Source organism: Vombatus ursinus, unplaced genomic scaffold (assembly GCF_900497805.2).
Source record: "Vombatus ursinus unplaced genomic scaffold, bare-nosed wombat genome assembly UNPS02009205.1, whole genome shotgun sequence".
Lineage (NCBI taxonomy): Eukaryota > Metazoa > Chordata > Mammalia > Diprotodontia > Vombatidae > Vombatus > Vombatus ursinus.
In genome coordinates this window covers 7,586,327-7,605,998 of record NW_020948983.1, presented here as the reverse complement: position 1 = coordinate 7,605,998, position 19,672 = coordinate 7,586,327, and the positions used below count along the sequence as shown (strand labels likewise).

At 36.6% G+C, this 19,672-nt stretch overlaps 1 protein-coding gene across 1 annotated transcript in view; it reads right to left on the bottom strand.

The window, feature by feature from the left end:
• The window catches only part of NRAP (nebulin related anchoring protein), an 84,177-nt gene that overhangs the window by 51,793 nt on the left and 12,712 nt on the right, over positions 1-19,672 (bottom strand). The window contains exons 7-14 of the mRNA XM_027852166.1: positions 17,158-17,265; positions 15,655-15,762; positions 11,919-12,023; positions 10,606-10,722; positions 8,656-8,760; positions 5,814-5,921; positions 4,877-4,981; positions 1,966-2,064 (exon numbers count right to left, since the gene is read on the bottom strand). Of these exons, the coding sequence (XP_027707967.1) occupies positions 1,966-2,064; positions 4,877-4,981; positions 5,814-5,921; positions 8,656-8,760; positions 10,606-10,722; positions 11,919-12,023; positions 15,655-15,762; positions 17,158-17,265 (855 nt within the window). The remainder of the gene's footprint in view (positions 1-1,965; positions 2,065-4,876; positions 4,982-5,813; positions 5,922-8,655; positions 8,761-10,605; positions 10,723-11,918; positions 12,024-15,654; positions 15,763-17,157; positions 17,266-19,672) is intronic.

Sequence of the window (19,672 nt, the reverse complement as noted above, 5' to 3'; positions counted from 1 at the left end):
CAAAACTGTGAGTGCAGGGTTTCTAAGTAGGTCAACTGTAAACATGCGTCTTCAATTTATACAAAAAGAAAAAAGCTACAGGCATTTTCCTCCAATTAGATTCAAATTAGTAATCCTGAAGTGGGGAAAGCAGGAAGAGTAAAAAGAGGTGAAGAAGGAAGAGGAAGAGACGGAGGAGGAGAAAAAAGAAGAGGAGGAGGAGGAAGAGGGGAAAAAAGAAAGAGTAGGAGGAGGAGGGCATTTCCAAAATGACTCTATAATTTGGTGAATGATGATACTTTTAAAAGGGCAGGATTGAGAAGTCAAATGGTAACTAAAATCACCAAAAAAAAAATGAACATAGAAGATTCAGGCTAGATGAAACCTTAGAGACCATTATAGCCCACTTGTTCTTACGGATAAAGAAACTGAGCTTCAGAGAAGTAAAAGTATTTTGCCTGAGGTCAGTGGGTAAACTGGACTATGGCAAACAGAACCGGGGCATGAATCCAGACCTACTGGGCTCCCAGGCCTGCACCAAAGGAACTGAAGAAGTCAGAAGAGTTTGAAGAACTTCACATGATTAGTCGCATCTCCGCTGCTGCTAGAAAGTTCCATGAGGACAAAAGCAGCCCAATAGTGAAAGGCACACTGGGACTGGAGCAGAAGATCAGGGTAAGTCCCAGCGCTTAGATATATTAGCCACGTGACTGGGTACAAATGACTCTACCTCTCTGACTCTGTTTCTTCGCCTTAAAAGTAGATTTGAAAATGTTTTCATTACCTATTCCATAGGGCTATCTTTGGGAGAATCAAATGAGATAATGACTCAAAAAAAAAAAAAGACTTTATAAAGTAAACCTCAAAGCATTATATAAATGTAAGCTGTGGGTATTTTAGTATTACTGTTCATTATTATTATGACTGGCACAAAGAAAGTGCTATAAAATGTAAGCTATTAGTTATTATTATTATTAAGTAACAATTTCTCTATTTATTGAAATGTTCTATATAATCATCACCCCACTTACCTCTTAGGAAGGTTGTGAGAGAAGCTCTTTGTAAAACATTTAAGCATGATATAAATGTGAGGTTTTATTACACTTTTATATTTACGTAGCACCTAGTACTTTACTAGGCACAAAGTAGGCATTTATACGGCACCTACTATGTGCCAGGCACAGTGCTAAGCATTTAATAATAATAATAATAATTAATAATAATAATAACTAATCTTTATGTAGTATTTACTATGTGTGCCAGGCACTGTGCTAAGAGGTTTACAAAAATTATCTAATTTGACCCTTACAACAACCCAGCAAGGTAGGTGCTATTATCATCTCCATTTTAAAATTGGGGGAACCACGGCCAACAGGATTAAGTGACTTGCCCAGGGTCACACAGCTAAGAAGTATATGAGGTCACATTTGAACTCAGGTCTTCCAAACTCCAGGCCCCATTGCTCAACCCAATGAGCCACCAGCTGCCTCTAGGAGATATTGAATTGATTGAGTGACTTGATTGATTTTACAAAAAAAAATCAGAGCCATTCCTTCAGTGGAAGCATAAAAGACGAAGCAGTGAGCTTAGAGTCAGGATCAGCCAGATAAAAATCATACTTCAGACACTTGCTACTCATGTGACCTAGAGCAAATTACTTAACTTTCCTGAAGCTGTTTATTCATCTGTAAAATGGGGATATTAATTGCATCTCCTTCACAGGATTACTGTTATGATCAAATTAGAAAACATCATATAAAGCACTCTACAAACATGAAAGCATTATAAAAAATGGGAGTTATCTGAGTTTGTGAAAAGCAACATGACATCAATTTCTCCCTGTTCACATGGCTGATTATCAAGGGAGAATCTCAAGGTGTCCAAAAGCCCAGTGGACAAAGAAGAGTAAAACAAAGGTGATCACAATGTTCCCAGTTGGCCGCCAAGAGTCAGGAATAACTCAGTGGTCAGCGGCATCCCCCTTACATGACTGAGTTGTTGTGCGTTGATCTTTGCTTGAACGATATGCGGAGTATTGGTCACAGAGCTGTACTTCAATTTGTCAATGTTCTGCCTATAGTTGACCTGGGTCAAAAGAAGACATCAAAAGAAGTCAGCTTGTTCTCATATAAGGTGGACTATGTTTACTTAATTGTTGGATGGTAGTCCTAAGTAAATATTAACTCTTTGACTTGCTAAAATGAGGCACAGGATAACTCTTGGAGATAGAATACAAAATTCAGAATAGACTTTGTAAAATATAAAAAGGCTATGTACACTGAAAAAGAGAAAAAATCACAACCAATGAACATAATTGACCTGACTTTTCCCAAAGGGAAATGAAATTTTGATTGCTCTACTTGGGGACATTTCTAATGTCTCTTCCCCTTATATCCACTGGATCATCCCAGAATCATTTCTCAGCATTCCTCTTGGTCTATGAATAAATTTATGAACCTGCATTCAGGGATAGGAGTTATGTTCTGCCAACCAACTGGACTGACCAACTCCTACTGTTGCTGCCTTGCATTTGGGGTTGGTTCAGCTGGCTAAAGTCTGAGGAGAGTGAAGACAAACAAGGTTATGGATGACCCAGTGGGGGAAATGGAGTGGCTCAGGGCAACACAGAGAGAGGCAAGAAGAGAGCAGAAAGGAAGGCTGAAGAATGCCTAAATTTTAAAAATCTTGCCAAGTTCTGTTCCTGGGAACCAAGAAATAGGGAAAAATGGTCTTCCTTGTCACCCTCTCCCTTCTCTGGGGCATGGCTCATGCTCCAAGCTCTACCAATGCCACAGTCCACATGCATTATGGCTTCAAGAAGCTGTTGTGGGTCAGTCTAGGCATCTAGGAAAACTGTGTTCAATGTTCCAAATAACCAGCTTGCAAAGGAACTTCTAAAACACAGCTCATTTGTAAGGTGGCAATACCTGTACTAGAAATAATTCAAAGTATATGCCAATCTATCAATGATTTAGTAATAGTCCTGTGCCACCTTTGTAAGTGAATGATAGAATTACTATTAGACTTTTAGGTAATGATTCAGAATAAAGCTTTTGCATGGTCTGAGATTGGGATATAGGAAAAGTAGAAAAAATAAAGTTATTTCAATGTCAAGCACTAATGAGATTAGCGTATGCTAGTTTCCTAACATATTAATTCAGTAGCAGAAATGATCGTCTCATAAGAAGTGAATTAGGATTCTGAGTTTTGCAAGATTAAATGTAATGAAAAATATATTTTTAAGCTGCATATGCCTGCCAGATAACTAGGCATTAAATATGGAGCAGATCACAATTATTTTTCACTGTAGGACATAATTAACAGTCAGCACAGTTAATCACCTCCTTGCGACATCAGAAATGCGTGTATATTGCTTCAATCTAGGTTCTGAAGGGGCTCTTTGCCATAGAGTGAAGTCTAATTTTAATGACATTTAATGTTGACAGTCCTTCTAAATGGAATTCCCTTTAACTCAGTACCTCTATTTAACTCCCATTTCTGTTCCTTTAGCCTGCCTTCATGGTTCTGGGACAGAGACAGAACAGGGACAAGGTATTAGAATTTCCAAGGCAAAATTGTACCCCAATCCCGCATTTGAAAACTGAGTTCCTTGGCTGATACTGTCCATATGAAGCTTTGAGTCTACTCTATAATACACACAGAGCTAAAGAACTGTGTGTTCTGGCATTAAAATACATGCATTTTAAAAAGGAATAGTAAAAATATTCCTTATTGTGCTCCCTGAGTATTGTGCCCGAGGCAGCTGCCTGGCCTGTCTACCCTTAATTCTGACTACAACTAAGAGAACAGAAATGCAATAAAGGGAGTTGTGTTTTTTTCATATTTTTGTCCAGCAAGATTATAATGCTAGCATTGGGAGACAGAAACAGGATAATAGGATCATGAATTTAGATCTGGAAAGGACCTTAAAGGCCATAAAATCCAACCTCTTCATTTTACAAATGGAGAAACTGAGTTTGAGAGTCATTGACTTGCCCAGGGTCACACAGAAAGTAAATCTCTGAGGCAAGACATGAACCCAGGTCTTCCTAACTCCAGGTTCAATCTTCTATCTATGCCACCACCTGTCTCTATACAAATTGATAATAAGAACCATGTTCGAGGTTTACTATTCTATCAGATGTTCCCAGCACATAGCAGGTAGATTTGTGGGAAGTAACCTGACTGAGATTCCTGTTTATCTCTAAATCCATATGATAACAAGCCCTGCTATTATGTGGCCTGACTATATAAAACTTGAAGATCTCCATTCTGGATTTTCATATGTTTAAATAAACCTGCTGGTTTTAAAGGATTCTGCACCACAAGGGACATGCTAAAAGTACCCAACCTTTTCTAAGCAGTTTTACAGCAAAGAAGTTATCTGTTTCCAGCAGATAAATTAAAATGTTGTCCAGAAAAAGAAACAGTGGGAACATAAGACAGTAGAGCAAAGTTATAATAAGACAATGAAAATATCAGCCAGACACTAACTTTCTGATATTTATAAACTTTTACATTTTCTTCTTTCAATCGACCACCTTAAAATATTCAAGTTTGTTGCTTCATCTCATCTCCACTAGAGGAATATTAAGCTAGGTGGCGCCATAGTGCACAGAGTGCTGGACCTGGAGTCTGGACGACTCATCTTCTTGAGTTCAAATCTGGCATCAGACACTTACTAGATATGTGACCCTGAGCAAGTCACTTAACCCTCTTTGCCTCAGTTTTCTCATCTGAAAAATGAACTGGAGAAGGAAATGGCAAACCGATCCAATATCTTTGCCGAGAAAACAGCCAAAAAAGGAATCACAAAGAGTAGGACACGACTGAAAAATGTCTAAACAACAACAAAACAAGCAACAAAAGCAAAAGGGGATCTTGGAAATCAACTTACATCCTTCAGGGGAATGAGCCTCATAGTTGTCTGATAGGAAGGAGTAAGAGTCGCTGGGTAGTTGTAATCAACGTTGTCGTGTTTATAATCAGATTTATAGGCTATCTGAAACACACAGAAAGCAACAGCAGCAAATTTGGGGAGTGGAGAAAGTCTTAGTCATAAATTATTTGACTATGAGTCATAATAAAAACCAACACCAAAGTGAGTTCAAGGTCATCACCCAGTAAGAAAATTTAATTATTTGCATGGTAAAAAAAAAAAAAAAAAAAAAAAAACCAAACCAAAAACAAAAAAACACTAGTTGATCCTATTTCTTCTATTCAATTGACATAATACTAGTTGATTTTTATGTCTGATACATCTCACATAGCAGAAAGAGCACTACCTATGGAGTCAAAGGATTTTGATTAAAATCCCACCTCTGATATATATACTATGTGACCTTGGGAGGGTCACAAGTTTTCTAAGCCTCAGTATCCTCATCCATAAAATGAGGGAATTGGACTGGATGACCTCTATGACCCCTTCCAGCTATAAACCTATAACTGCCTGACCCTTCCCCTCCCCACCCTCTTACTATATCCCCAACTTAGCACCACATGCATAATAATTTAATAGCAGCTTATTTTATGGAATACTAGTATCAATACACTTCCTACATGAACTGAAAGTTGAATAAATTAATAAAAATCCTTTGGGAAACAGAGTCAATAACATTTACATTCTAGGGGTTAGTTCATTTTAAAGCTATGGTGTTATAAGTGGGTCAGTTTTAAAATTCATCTGATAGGAAAAAAAAAAAAAGTATAAAAGAAAACTGGTCAAAATTCCCTCCTCCCCTTCCATGAAATATCATGAAATACTTTTCTGTGTTGGCCAGTTTGGCCTCCCAAAAAAACAAAACAAAACAAAACAAAAAAAAAAAAACACTTACATTGCTTGCCAGATTTGCGACCTTCAAGGCATGTAGAGTACGCCGGTCCATGCCAACACCTTCATAGTGGCCTTTCATTTGGTTCTGGTAATTTTCCTTGTATTTATTCTGCAAAGAGGCACCCACCATTCAATTTCATCATTCTCTTACCCAAGTAGTACAAGAAAAACAATCCTCATTTTTTCAGTCTCAAAATCAAAAAAGAAATGATAAAATATAACTTCATTAAGGTGTTTACTATTCTAAGCTGTTACACCAATGCACCAAAACTGTTTTTAGTGCATTGGTATAACAGCTTAGAATAGCATTTTTTTTTAACTCAGAATTCGAATTACACAGCAGAACATTGGCTGATATGCTGGTACATCCTGGCAAGCATATAGGGAAAAATATAGGTTCTTTAAAGTCAAGAAAATTGGATTTTTTAAGCCTCATCTGAAAATACAGAAGTTTTTCAATTCTCTTCTTCCAATGCAAAGACCTGTAGCATTTAATCAGGTTATAGTCACTCAAATGAGTCAATATTTATAGGTAGCTACTATGTGCAAGGTCCAGTTCCAAGCACTGCAACAAGGCATTATAAGCCACTTCTTTTCTTGATGGTTGCATTTTTTAAAAGCATAGATAAATGTGGGTATATATACCCACATATATTTTCAGTATCAGTATTACATAGGTGAGTCTTTGTGTATATATACACAAAATACATACTATATATGTATATGTGTGTGTATATACATACACACACAAAGTTTGGAGATAACTAGTTAGATAACTAGCTAGCTAGCTAGATATCTGTATATCTCTCTATATAGATAAAGTGCATATCTGCATATCTCTTTGCATATCTATATAGAGAGATATACAAATACCTATCCAGATCTCTATCTTTATGCAGATATCTATCAATCTAGATGTCTATCAATCTACATATATCTATATATCTCTAACTATATTATATATACATATATACATACACACATACACATACATATACACACACATATATATATAAACTTGGTTTTTAATCAGAAACTTTGGGTTTTGACCAAATTCAATTCAACCCATCAGAATTTATTACTAAATACCTATTATGTGGCATTCATATATCATATATCATGTATGATCATATATCATATATTCATATATTGGGGATACAATGACCAAAAAAAGGCCCAGTCATTAAGAAGCTTCAACTCTACTAGGGAAAACAACCTATACAAAAACAAGTAGAAACACATATATATGCAAAATATATATACAATATTTTCTGGAGAAAGGACATTAACAAATGAGTGAATAAAGAGTTGAATCTTGAAGAGATCTGGGGTTCCCAAATATAGGACAGACAGAGAGCATTGAAGGTATGAGGACCAGCCCTGGCAAAGGTATCAAGATGGGAGATAGAACATTCTAGATGAGAACAGGAAGCAGGTCACTTTGGTGAGAATGTAAAAGTGCCTGACAAGGAGGATTATGCAATCAGCCTGAGAGAATAGAGTAAAAACAGATTGTGAAGTGCTTTAAATTCCAGACAGAGGAGTTTGTATTCAATCCCAGAGAGAACAAAAAATCATTGAAGCTTCTTGAACAAAAGACTGACATGTGCAGACTTGCACAACAAATAATAATAAACATGGCCCAAACACATCTACTTAAGTAAATGGTCTATTTCCCTGAAGGGCAAGAATTGTATCTTTCCTAATCACTCTGTACTGTACAAGTGTAAGTAGGCATTTGAGAAATCTTTATGATATTAATGATCACTGCTCATAGTAACACATTTTGCTTTTCAGAACAATCTAAAAAAAAAAAAAATTCCTGTTCCATTTTAAAATATTTCCCAGCTAGCTCTATTAGAATCAATGGGCAGAAGAAGGCAAACTAGAACCAGTGGGAAGAGAGGAAAGGTAGACTAGATATAATAGAGTTACAAAAAGAAAGATTCTGGTTCAACATAAATGAAAATTTACTAATGAATACAACCATTGATTAGTGGAACAAGCGGTGCTGATAGGCATCAAGCTCCCTTTCTCTAAAGGGATTAAAAAAGGTGGCCCTCTGTCAAAAATACTATAGTAAGGATTACTCAATGAGTAGGTTAAACTGGATTATTTCTAACGTACCTTCTAACTCTAAAGTCTATGATGAAGTGAAATAAGGTGATAGAATAAAATCAAGTAAAAATCATGTATAGAATTGAGGTACACTTATTACATCCTTTCACACGGGTCAGGAATATATTGTACACAAAGCCGAAACTAGGGTAAGGCAACTGGGAATTTGCCCTCAAGAATGGAAATTTAGAAGGTATAAAATTTAAATAATAAGTTTAAAAGATTATGCAACTTAAAAAGATCATTTTATTTTCATTTTTGTAGAATTTTATTACATTTGCCTCATATGATTTACCAAGAATAATTAATTAAACTAGGACATTATCAAATAGTGAGTTTCCCCCACAGTCACATACAAGGAGAACTCCTTCCCCACTCAGTATTGCCTTGTTCCTTCTCCAAATAGGGCCTCCCCAGCAGTGGCCTCAAGAGAGTTTCTACTTGACCCTAACAGATAGCGTCAGGGTCTCCCTCACCACCACTGATTTGAGGACATGTTTACTGCTACTTAACCACAGCATCAAAATAGCTAGTTATCACTCTAATTTAATTCTACGTAATCCATTTTGTCAGTAGTGATTACTACATTCAATAGCCACCTACGTTCCTGCCATGCTTATCTGAAACATACATATACATTCACGTTAACAGAAGCATATTAGTATCCCTAGAAGCTAGGAAGACAAGAGCTACAAAGCCTACACATAAAGGCATTGACAACTTACATCACTGGTGAATTTTGAGATCTTGCTGACATTCTTGAACTGAGGAGTCTCACAGTAGTTAATACTGTGGCCTTTACTATTTTCCAGATCTTTCTTATACTCCACCTTAGAAACCAAAGTATCATGAGGTACAACATAACCAAACCCCAAAGTGGCCCTTACAGCCTCTACAGGAATTGAGAATGACTTACTTAGAAAATTTTCAACCCAAAAGTTAAAGGATTTTAAAAGAATTTTTAAATAAGCATGCTTTCCTCACCCCTCCATATCAATATAGCTCTAATCATCCACTCCTTACTGAACCCCTCCAAATTTTTATCTAGTTCAAACACTTGTCTTGGGCTCCTACGAGGCAAGTGAAAAATTTTTGCAACTGTTTAACAGATAATGATTAGACACCATAAAGAGATTAGGAGAGTTCCTTCTAATTTATGACTGATCAAGAAACCCTGGATGGCAGAATGGGAAATGCTATGCAATAGTTATTAAATTGACCCCAAATCACTATGGGTAGTGGAGAGGCCAAATGAAGTCCTCTTACCATTAATAGAGTCTCAGTTGATCTGTCTCCACAGATAAACACATGGTCAAAAGTAATTTGAAGACTCCCTGGTGCCCTTCTCTTACAAATGGAAACGCAGCTCCATTTCATGTGACACATTATGAAATACATGCTTGTAATTTATCCTTTTTTTAAGGGCTTAAAGCATAATCTTGGAAAAATCTTCCCCCAAATCCTGCAACATACATCTCCTGTGTTGTAATTTGAAAATTTGCTAATCCATGTATAATGCTTCTGTATCAACCAGAGTATTTGATCATCAGAATATCTTGCTCCTTGCCCATGCCACGTAACAGTGTCCCTGATAAGCCCATAAACACAGGCAACTCCCTTCTCATTCTTACCTCACTGTGTTCTAAATATACGGATGCTGTCTATTTAACAATACTTGAAACTAAGTCTAAGGAGAGGCATTGTAGAGTAGTAGTAAGAAAGAGCATCAGAGTATAAGTCACATCTGAGTTCCAGCCCTATCTCTGCCATTATCTATGTGACCTTGGGGCAATCACTTCTCAGAGCCTCAGTTTTCTAAACTGTTAGATGAGGGGGTTGGACCCCCTAAGGTCTCTAAGGTCTGTTTCAGATCTATGTGTTTATGAAACACTTTCCTATAAAAGAAATAGTCCCTGGAAGCTAGAATTGGGGAAGGGCCCTCAGCATAGTTTCAAGTCTTTTTTTTAATCCGAATTAATGCTCACCAGGATTATGAGTACTTTCAACACTCTTTCTCACTTCAGATAAGAGGTGCATACAGCTAAGTTCCAATGAATGTGAATAAAGAATACTCTGAAGCGGTTGAATTATTTGAATTCTCACTACATATTTCCACTGGGCTGGAACCAATGACCACATTTAACATAATTCTAACTTCAAATAGTCCAAATTTGAGTACATGAGGCCATTTCTGGGGATTCATTATTTGTACTCATTGGGATCTATATAGTGATTGAGAATAAGAACATTTTCCTGCCTCTGGGTTTTAGCAATGACCAACATTTGGAATTTGATACCTTGTCTTTGAAAGCTACTATATACAAAGCCAACAAGCTACAGGAAAACTTAGCGTGTCTGACATCTAGAAACCTCAATAAATGTTCCATATGGCATTTCCCCCACATCTACAGTACAACAGTAACTAATACTTATGCTGATAATCTTGAGGTATCTCTGCATGGTGCCTTTTGAATCATCAAGGAATCAATTATGTGTATAAGAGTTTTAGTGTTGGACGCATTGTGTCTTATTCTATTTTTAAAAATTTGCTAACCTATGCATAATGCATAGATCAACCAGAGTATTTGATCATCAGAATATCTTGTTCCCTGCCCATGCCATGTAACAGCATCCCTGGTAAGCCCATAAACACAGGCAACTCCCTCCTCACTCACCTCACTGACAAGTTTGTTCACACTCTGGGCACGCTTTAGGACCAAGTTGTCTTGGGCTGGAAGTGAGTGATAGTGAGCAGCCCCTTTCATCTTATTGAAATCCTGCCTGTATTTTATCTGAAAGAAATGATGAACAAAGGAGATCTGAGATCACCACTTTCACTGAAAATGCCTCATAATTAGTTTACAGCAAAATTTTTCTCTACTGAATCTGACACAAAGCTACATAGTATGTGTTCACTTTCAGATTATCAGTTAGCTACTTTACCCTTCTCTTTTCTCTTTGAGTATCTTCCATATATATTCAGTCAACCTATACCAAATGGCTATATAGATGGAAGGAAGGTTTCCACCCTGGAAGGTAAAAATCAGCTTAGGATCAATGAGTGGCAAAACTAAATGATGTGAATTTCATGACTTCTCCCTTCACCAGAAGGCAGAGTAAGGGTAACATAGCCAATGGTTCTATAAGCAAGGAGGCTCAATGCTTGGAACTCCTCTTTATCTTTAATAAACAATAGACTGCAATAAGATTTGACATCCTGGTGATTCTCTCAAAAGAAGGATATGGAAGATGGAAACAGAGATGATTTGCCTCTGATTACCTTTTGCATTTAGAGATTTATATGGAGCACTTCATTGGGTATTGGAGAATGTGTAATTTAATTTTAGCCTGTCTTTTGAGGAATGCCAGCTGGCTGAGACTTCATGAGGCAGTCAGGTTACTGACTAGGCTTTACCAGTGCAATCAGATGCCCAGTACGTGTGTTTACCCAATCAGATATTCACCCACAGTGCTGAATTTCATATGAAGCCATTTCATGTCTGCATGCATGTTTCAACATCTGCATGAGCCCAAATTGACCAGAAGCACAATTATCCTGTTTGTTTACACAAATTCCTACTGGAGCAGGAAACTACCAATAACCTCCAAAAAACAAATAATGTCCAAAGTGTCCCTGGATGCAACATAGAAACTGGGGACTAGGTATCTATGTTACTTCAGTTTCATAGAATTAGAGACTGCTAGACATGGAAGAAGCCTTTGAGATCATCTGATCTTTTTAAATTTTTGCAGGTGAGGAAACTGAGGCTTGCCAAAGTCTAGTGATTTCCCCAAGATTACAAAGGGAATTACGAAGGGAAGAGCCAAGATGAGAACCTTAGACCCCTGCAGTCCAGTCCAAGGCACCTTCCTCTTCCCTCTCATTTTCAACATTGACATTACCTAAGGTTCTTTAAGGACATTGGTGGAAAAAGCCCATTTCTTCATTGATTCTGTTGCCCTTCGGTCTCCTCCACTTTCTACTTACATCACTTGCCAGTTCGTTGGCTTTCTTCGCATTCAGATAAGCAGGTGTGATCATAGCGGGAAAGCTACCTTTTCCCCTGGCCTCTTCATATTCTTCTGAATAGTCCTGCTGAGACATGTGGGAAGTTTAATTGTTAATGCTAACTTCACAGAATGAGTGGATGATGAAAGACCATTATCAAAACCCATACTAGTGCAGTACTTGCAAAAAAAATCACTGAAAGAAAATATTCTTGAGATAATATTGGATAAATATTATTTTCCAATTCAATGTAATCCAACAAGCTTTCTTTAAGTACCCCCTAGGTACCAGCAACTATGCTAGGCAGTGGGGTATAAAGCCAAAAATGAAACTATCTCTGCCCTCAAAGATCTTATATTCTACTGGGAGTGGTGTGTATGTCATGAGCACCCAAAATTTTATATCTAGTGCCAATGGGTAAATAACACATCTTCTACATTCTCACAAGTCCTCGTGGTTATGTTCTTATGTCATTTTCCAAAGCCCTACGTCTTGCTGTAGATTCTGCATTATTATTGGGTTATTATCTTCTTATGTCCATCTAGATCTGAGTCATTACTAGGATGCCCTGTTAGTCTCATCAATAACCTTATTCCAAGTGTGTTTGCTATTTATACTTAATCATTAGTAGAGCTACACAGATGCATGTATTGACATTTGGCCTCTATATTCATTGATTTTTATCATTAATAATATAAGATAATGAAAGTGATAAGAATAATAATAATAACAGCTCACATTTATATAATACTTTATGACTGCAAAGATTTTTCACATACATTAGCTCAACAACCTTCTGATAACAGTCATCATTATTGATAGCTAACAATAGGGGGGACACTCCAAAATAGGGGCTCAAGACAATAGCATTAAAGAATCATCCCGCTATTCCTCGATCCTCTAGAACCCTGAGGGGAAGATGCAGCTGGTCTCCCTTTGGGAGAACCATTACTACATGTGTATAAAGTATATTGTTATATTGTTGTTATTGTGACATTTCAGTCATGTCTCATTCTTTGTGACCCCATTTGGGGTTCTCTTGACAAAGATACAAATGGTTTGCCATTTCTTTCTCCAGCTTATTTTATGGATGAGGAAACTGAGGCAAATGGGGTTAAGTGACTTACCTAGGGTCACACAGCTAGTAAGTGTCTGAGGCCAGATTTAAACTGAGGAAGAGAAGTCTTCTTGATCCCAAGCCCAGTGTTCTATCCACTGAGCCACCTAGCTGCCCATATTGCTATGTACCTCTGTCTTAATTTCCTCATCTGTAAAAATGGAGTTAATAGTAGCACCTGCCTCATAGGGTTGTGATAAAGTTCAAGTAACTAAATGCTTCATGAACCTTAAAGTGTTATATAAGTGCTAGCTATCATTATTACTACTGTTAATAACTTTATTCCCATTTTATAGAGGAAGCAAGTGAGGCTGAGTGGTTTAGGGGTATGGACATGGTCACACAACTAATAAACGGTGCAGTCAAGATTCACATTTAGGTGTTTTGAGTCCTCAGTCCACCATACTACATCTCTTCCCAAAAGAAAGTCTGCATCATGCAGCTATATTTGAATTTTAGTACGTGTTTATGAAAAGGAAACTTCAAGTTGGCAGATGATGATCTGAAATGTAATCCAATGGATATTTCAGGCAGACTATTTGACCCTACCCTTTCCCTTAGAATTTTCTTTTATAGACATTCTGTCAATGTATGAATTATGTAAACCACTCTAGCCATTTTACATAAGTGCTGACACCTCACTCCCTATGTACCATACTCAGTCAGATTAAGACACCTGCTTACCCCATAGAGGAAGGAGTGAATAACGTGACATGTTAAGTGTTTGAGATATGTATAGCTTCTCTCTCTCCGTGTGTCTTTTATCCTGGCTCTTCTTGTGAAGCAGCGGAGCGTGGTAAATCACACCATGGCACACAGTAAGTGGGATCACACTCTACTGAGGGCCCTCAACAGCTGGATGTGGACGATGACTCCGTCAATCAGGGCTTCCTCTGGTTCCCGTGTATGTTATAATGAGGCCTGGAGAAGCCCATCTAAAAGGACTAAATTACTAGGATTGCTAGGAGACAAAAGCTGTGCTTCACGTGTGTGTGTATGTGTGTGTGTGTGTGCGTGTGTGCACGCGCATGTGTGCGTGTGTACAGATTTTATAAGAAAACTATTGGTTTGCAGTTTCCAATTTTTTAAATATCTAGGGAATCTTGTTCACCTTCCCCAAATCCTAATTCTCATAGATTCATTAGTGTGAAACCAATGCTTTTCTCATGTCTCAATTCTTTGTATATGCATTCTTTTCAGATGTAGTAAATAAAAAAAATTTTCATAAAAAAGTATGTGAGTGCATACTGAGTCCCAGAGAGAAATGACTTGCCCAAATATATATATATATGTATATATATACATGTACATATATATACATATATACATACATATATGTATATATTGCATATATGAGTTACATTTTATATCTCTATCATAGGTAAGACCAGCCAAGATGTAGCTAAATCACTTGATTCAAATCTTTTTAAAACACAGTAAGTTTTTTAAAAAAAAAAACAAACCTTCTATTTTCTAAAAAAAAATTGATTTTTAAATATACTTTTTCATTGAGTTAAAAACAGATTGAGACTTCTATTAACTTATTCTTGAACTGCTGTTTTGGAATTCATTAAAACTACTTGGATTTAAGAAAAAACATAATTGAAACTGTTTTTTAAGTGTTGAATTCACCATTTATCTCTGCACCTCACTGAATCTCATCTATCAATTTTCAGATAACAGAATAGTTGCAAATAGGCCTTAACATATGTATGTACACATTCACACACTTTAATAGTATATACAAACACCAAAAATGATCAAGTGGTCTTTATCAGTCAAAGAGGAATGATTTGTTTGTAGTTTCTTATTTCTAGTTCCTTTTTCATACCTATGCCAGGAAGACTGATACCAAAACAACGCAGTACTGGCTAATTAAGAAACATCAATCAAACTTCTTTTTTATAGCCCTATCTCTTCCTCCTCTTCCTAAACATATTTCTTCCTTCCTCCTTCCTTCTCTCCCACTCTCTCTCCTTAACTATCTCTCTCACTTTAAAAATCAAAAATACAACCTTCCAAAAACAGCCATGCACTTTTCCAGAAGAAGAAGATACAGGGCTTTGGAAAAACAAGGATTATCTTTCAAATGGCATCCCAATTGTTGTAATCACTGCACAGATTCAGTTCATGTATGAGTGAGGCTGGGTAAAAGATCTGAATAATTCATCCTTTATACAGTGCTTTATGCAGCACTGCTCTTTGCCCAAGGAATGATCCCTAGTGCACCTGAATTATAGACCAAGTTTAAAGCAATGTAGTTTTATTACTGCCTAGTGCATACAACTAGGCTAGCTAGGTGTTGCTAATTAGCACTCCTTCAAACCTGCCTTAATGAAAAGATAAAAATAATTTATATTTAAAAGTTTGTTATATTTGCAGATTTTATAAATGTCTTTAAAATAGCTTGTTCTCTTAGGTAGGCTAAACACATCCTGTGTGATTATATTTTCATCAACTATGTATTTAGCAAACCTTTCTTTCAAAGAGCAGATTATCCCCCATTCAAATGACTGAGTACCTCAAAATTGGAGTCCAATTAATGAATTCCCAAGGTATTAACAAACCAACCTGCAGTAAGCAATCATGATTACATACCTGGCCAAATTGATCTCCATATTCCTTTGCCCAAGGGCCCTCAGCTCCAGCAGCTGCATGGCTGGCTTTCCCCTTCATCTCCTTATGGTATTGTTGGTGATATCTAACCTGCACGAAGGCAACATGAACAAACCATACACCAGGCTTAAAGCTTTAAAATAAAATTATCTCCTGATGATCCTTCTTGCTTCAAATTCAGGAAAATGTCATGGACACTGAAGAGTCAGATTCCCAACATAACCAAGTTCGTCCATTCAACATTCAGAACACACTTAAGTGCTGACTCTGGGTGATACTTTGTGTTAGATAATGGAGGTGTTACAAAGATAAGCAATTAATTTTCCCTACTCTTGTGGAACTTATGATTTAATGGAAGAGAGAAGACATGTAAACAGATACATTTTTTTTTAGTCCAGATCTGTGATCTCATTTATAAAGGAAATATCTAGCATAGAAATTCCCTCCACCAGATGCCATGTTGCATGTCAAAGTCTTTAACAAAAAAAATGCCTAGGGTATGAGAAGTTAAGTGACTTTTATCCAGAGCCATACAACTAACAACTGTCAGAAAAAGGTATGAACCTAGGTTTTCTTGACTCCAAAGTTCAGTTCTTTATCCACTACACAATGTTGCCTATCAGACGCTAAATAAAATGTAGTTAATATGGCTTAATAACCATGAAATTAAGATGTTTCCTGGCTCTGGGTTACATGGACTAGAAATCAATCAGTTGCATTTATTCTTAAAAAGGCCACTTTTGTGATTGACTAGCATGATGCCCGGCACATAGTGAGCACTTAATAAATGCTTATTGATTGGTTGGTTTCTGAGGATGATGATGATGCCATTTTAATATAAAAAAAATTTGTGGACTCCTTTTCCCCTTATGATAGCAGCTGTACTTTAGTAGCCACCTGGGTGAGAAGGTACAGTTATTTCTTCATCATTGTGACTTTCCTCATTGCAGTTTTGATATAGTGTAAGTCAGCACAAGAAACTAAATGGAAATTCTGGGGAGTTTTGCAGAAGCCACAGATGACACGTGAAGGCTAGCATATGACACAGAGTACATGACCAAATACTTAACCCAAATTTTAAAATAAGGTACTATAAACACCCCATAAAAGAAAAAGAAGAAAATTCAGACTTCTTCTCTGGTACGAAGGGAGGGCCAAAAAATTTTACATGGATTTTCCAGATCATAGGGACACCATGCCCCTAACCCCTGCGATATGGAAGGGATAACTATATACAATGATTAAAAAAAAGTCACTACAGAAGGTCAAATTTCATTCTGAAAGGCCACAGAAACAGTTGCTCCTAGTAGGTACAAGTGAAACATCAACAATATAAGCATTATTATTATAATTTATTGATGTGAAATAAAGATAAAAATGACAACATGCGGTACAGCTATGGATTCACAGACCCACTGGTTCTTGGAGCAAGCGTACTTCCTGGTTGTGAGCTCCTGACATCAAAACATTCCTTTTCATACTTACATCACTGGCTAGCTCATTGGCTCTTTTTGCGATCTGGTAGGCTGGAGTGATCATGGCAGGGAAGCTACCTTTTCCTCTCTGCTGCTCATAATCTTCCATGTACTGCACCTAGTACAACAAACATTTATTGAGCACCACTGTGGACTTAGCACTGGGATAGATACTAAGGGTGACACAAAGTTCAGATAAGAGAAAAAACAAGAGAATCCGAGGACCACTTGCTGCTATCTCGTTTTCTACTAGGTATGGATTTGGAGGACACAGACCTCAATCCCAGGCCTGGATCAAAGCTAAAATAAAAGCAACGGTATAAAACTGAGCCTGGAGCTTGTCTTACAGTAATATTGGTGACAACGGGCACCCTTGTTTCATCTTAATCTTACAGTGAAGGCCTTTAGCCTTATTCATAGTATAACACAATCATCTGGGTAATTGCACCATGGAGCAGGGAGGCTATACAAAAAGGAAATTTTTTCTAGAAATAATGCTTTAATGACTTGTAGCATCAAAGAGAGATTTTTTTTTTTAATTTAAAGACAACAAGATAGACTATGATGACAATAATTAACTACTAGGCTAACTAGATGGCACTCCTTGGAAACTTGCTTTAATGCATAAATAAAAACAATTTATATTTAATGAGTCTATTACGTTTGCAGATGTTATAGTAACAATGTGGTTTAGTGGAAAACTATATAGAGTCAGCTAGATGGTTCAATGGATAGAGTGGGCCTGGAGTCAGGATGAACTGATTTCAAATCTGGCCTTAGACATTCACTATCTGTGTGACCCTGGGCAGATCACTTAATCTCTATTTGCCTTCATGCAATGGAGAAGGAAATGTCAAACCACTAGAGTATCTTTGCCAAGAAAACTCCCCAAAAAGGGGGTCATAAAAAGTGGGACACAACTGAACAATAAAAATAGTGGAAAATTCTTGCCTTATACTCAAAAGACCAACATCAAAGTCCTAACTCCAAAACTTACTAGTTTGTGAACCTAGGCAAACATTCAGAACCTTAGGTTTATCATGGATATAGAGATAGATATGTTTTCAATAAATTAGCATTTATTTTCTTCCCTCACTTTCCCCAAATAATTAAGAAAAATAAAAAACCCTTGTTAACAAAGATGAGTATATATATATATATGTATATATATATACATGTAGATATATATGCATGTATGTGCATCAAATTTTATATATTTTATATATAATATATGTGATGTGTGTTGCATATATGTGGAATTACACATACAATGTATACTTTATATAACATATATCTGTTATAAATGTTTATATGTGTGTGTATGTATATTATATACACATATATATATGGAATAAGAATACTTGTTCTACTAATTCCAACGTGGTATTATATGTGAAACATTTTGTAAACCTAAGTGTTACATGAGTGAGAACGATCATGATCCTCTCACACTTTTCTAGAGCTCTATAGTTACAAAGCACATTCACACATATTATCTCATATCATCTTTACCTAGAAAAGCACTCACAGGTTCTCATCCATACATACCATGTGTGGAAGGAAATGTAAGTATCACTATCTTTATTTTACAGATATAGAAAATGAGGCCCAGAGAGATTGGGACTAGTCTAAAGTCACAAAGCCAATAACTGACTTAAACCCAGGTTCCCTCTCTCTCTTGTGCCAGTACTCTTTTTTATTGTATTTTATTGTATTGTATTATGCTGTTCTAAACTCACTTTATCTGGAGTTTTGCCTATGAGAATCCCATAATAAGAGACCACAAAAAATGATCAAAGGGGTGGTTTCAGAGAAGCCTGGGAAGACTTACATAAACTTGTGCAAGGTAAAGCAAGCAGAACCAGGAGAGCAATATATCCAATGATAACAACATTGTGAAAACAATTTTAAAGACTAAGAACTCTGATCAATGCAATGACCAACCATGATTCCAGTGACCTACAATAAAGAAAGCTCCTTACTTCCTGATAAAAAGGTGATAAACTCAAGATGCGGAATTATACATATATTTTTTGGACATGACTACTCATCTTTGTTACAAGAGTTTGTTTTTCTATTTTTCTTTCTCAATGAGTTGGGAAAGGTGAGGAAAGAAAATAAATGCTTATTAATTGAAAATGTAATTTGTTTTTTTTTAAAGAAAATATTAAGCAAAGTGAAGTGACAGATAAAAAATATGACTATGGAAACAAATATGTTACTAGAGAAAATTCCCACCAATATAAGCACAGTCATTGGATCACAGAATCACAGAATTAGAATTAGAAGAGACCTTGGAGGTCACTGGGTCCAACTTTCTCATTTTACAGATGGGGAAACTGAAGAACAGAGAGGTTTGTTTTGGGTTTTTTTTGGTTTGTTTTTTAAGTGACTTGCTCATGTCACATGGTCCTACATTAAAGCCCTATTTTATGATTTATCATGACACAGAAGGGACTCTGGGGTCTAAAAGGCTATGCCAAAAGACCACAAGCTCTAGTAGGTCTGACATCTAGAAAAGCTAT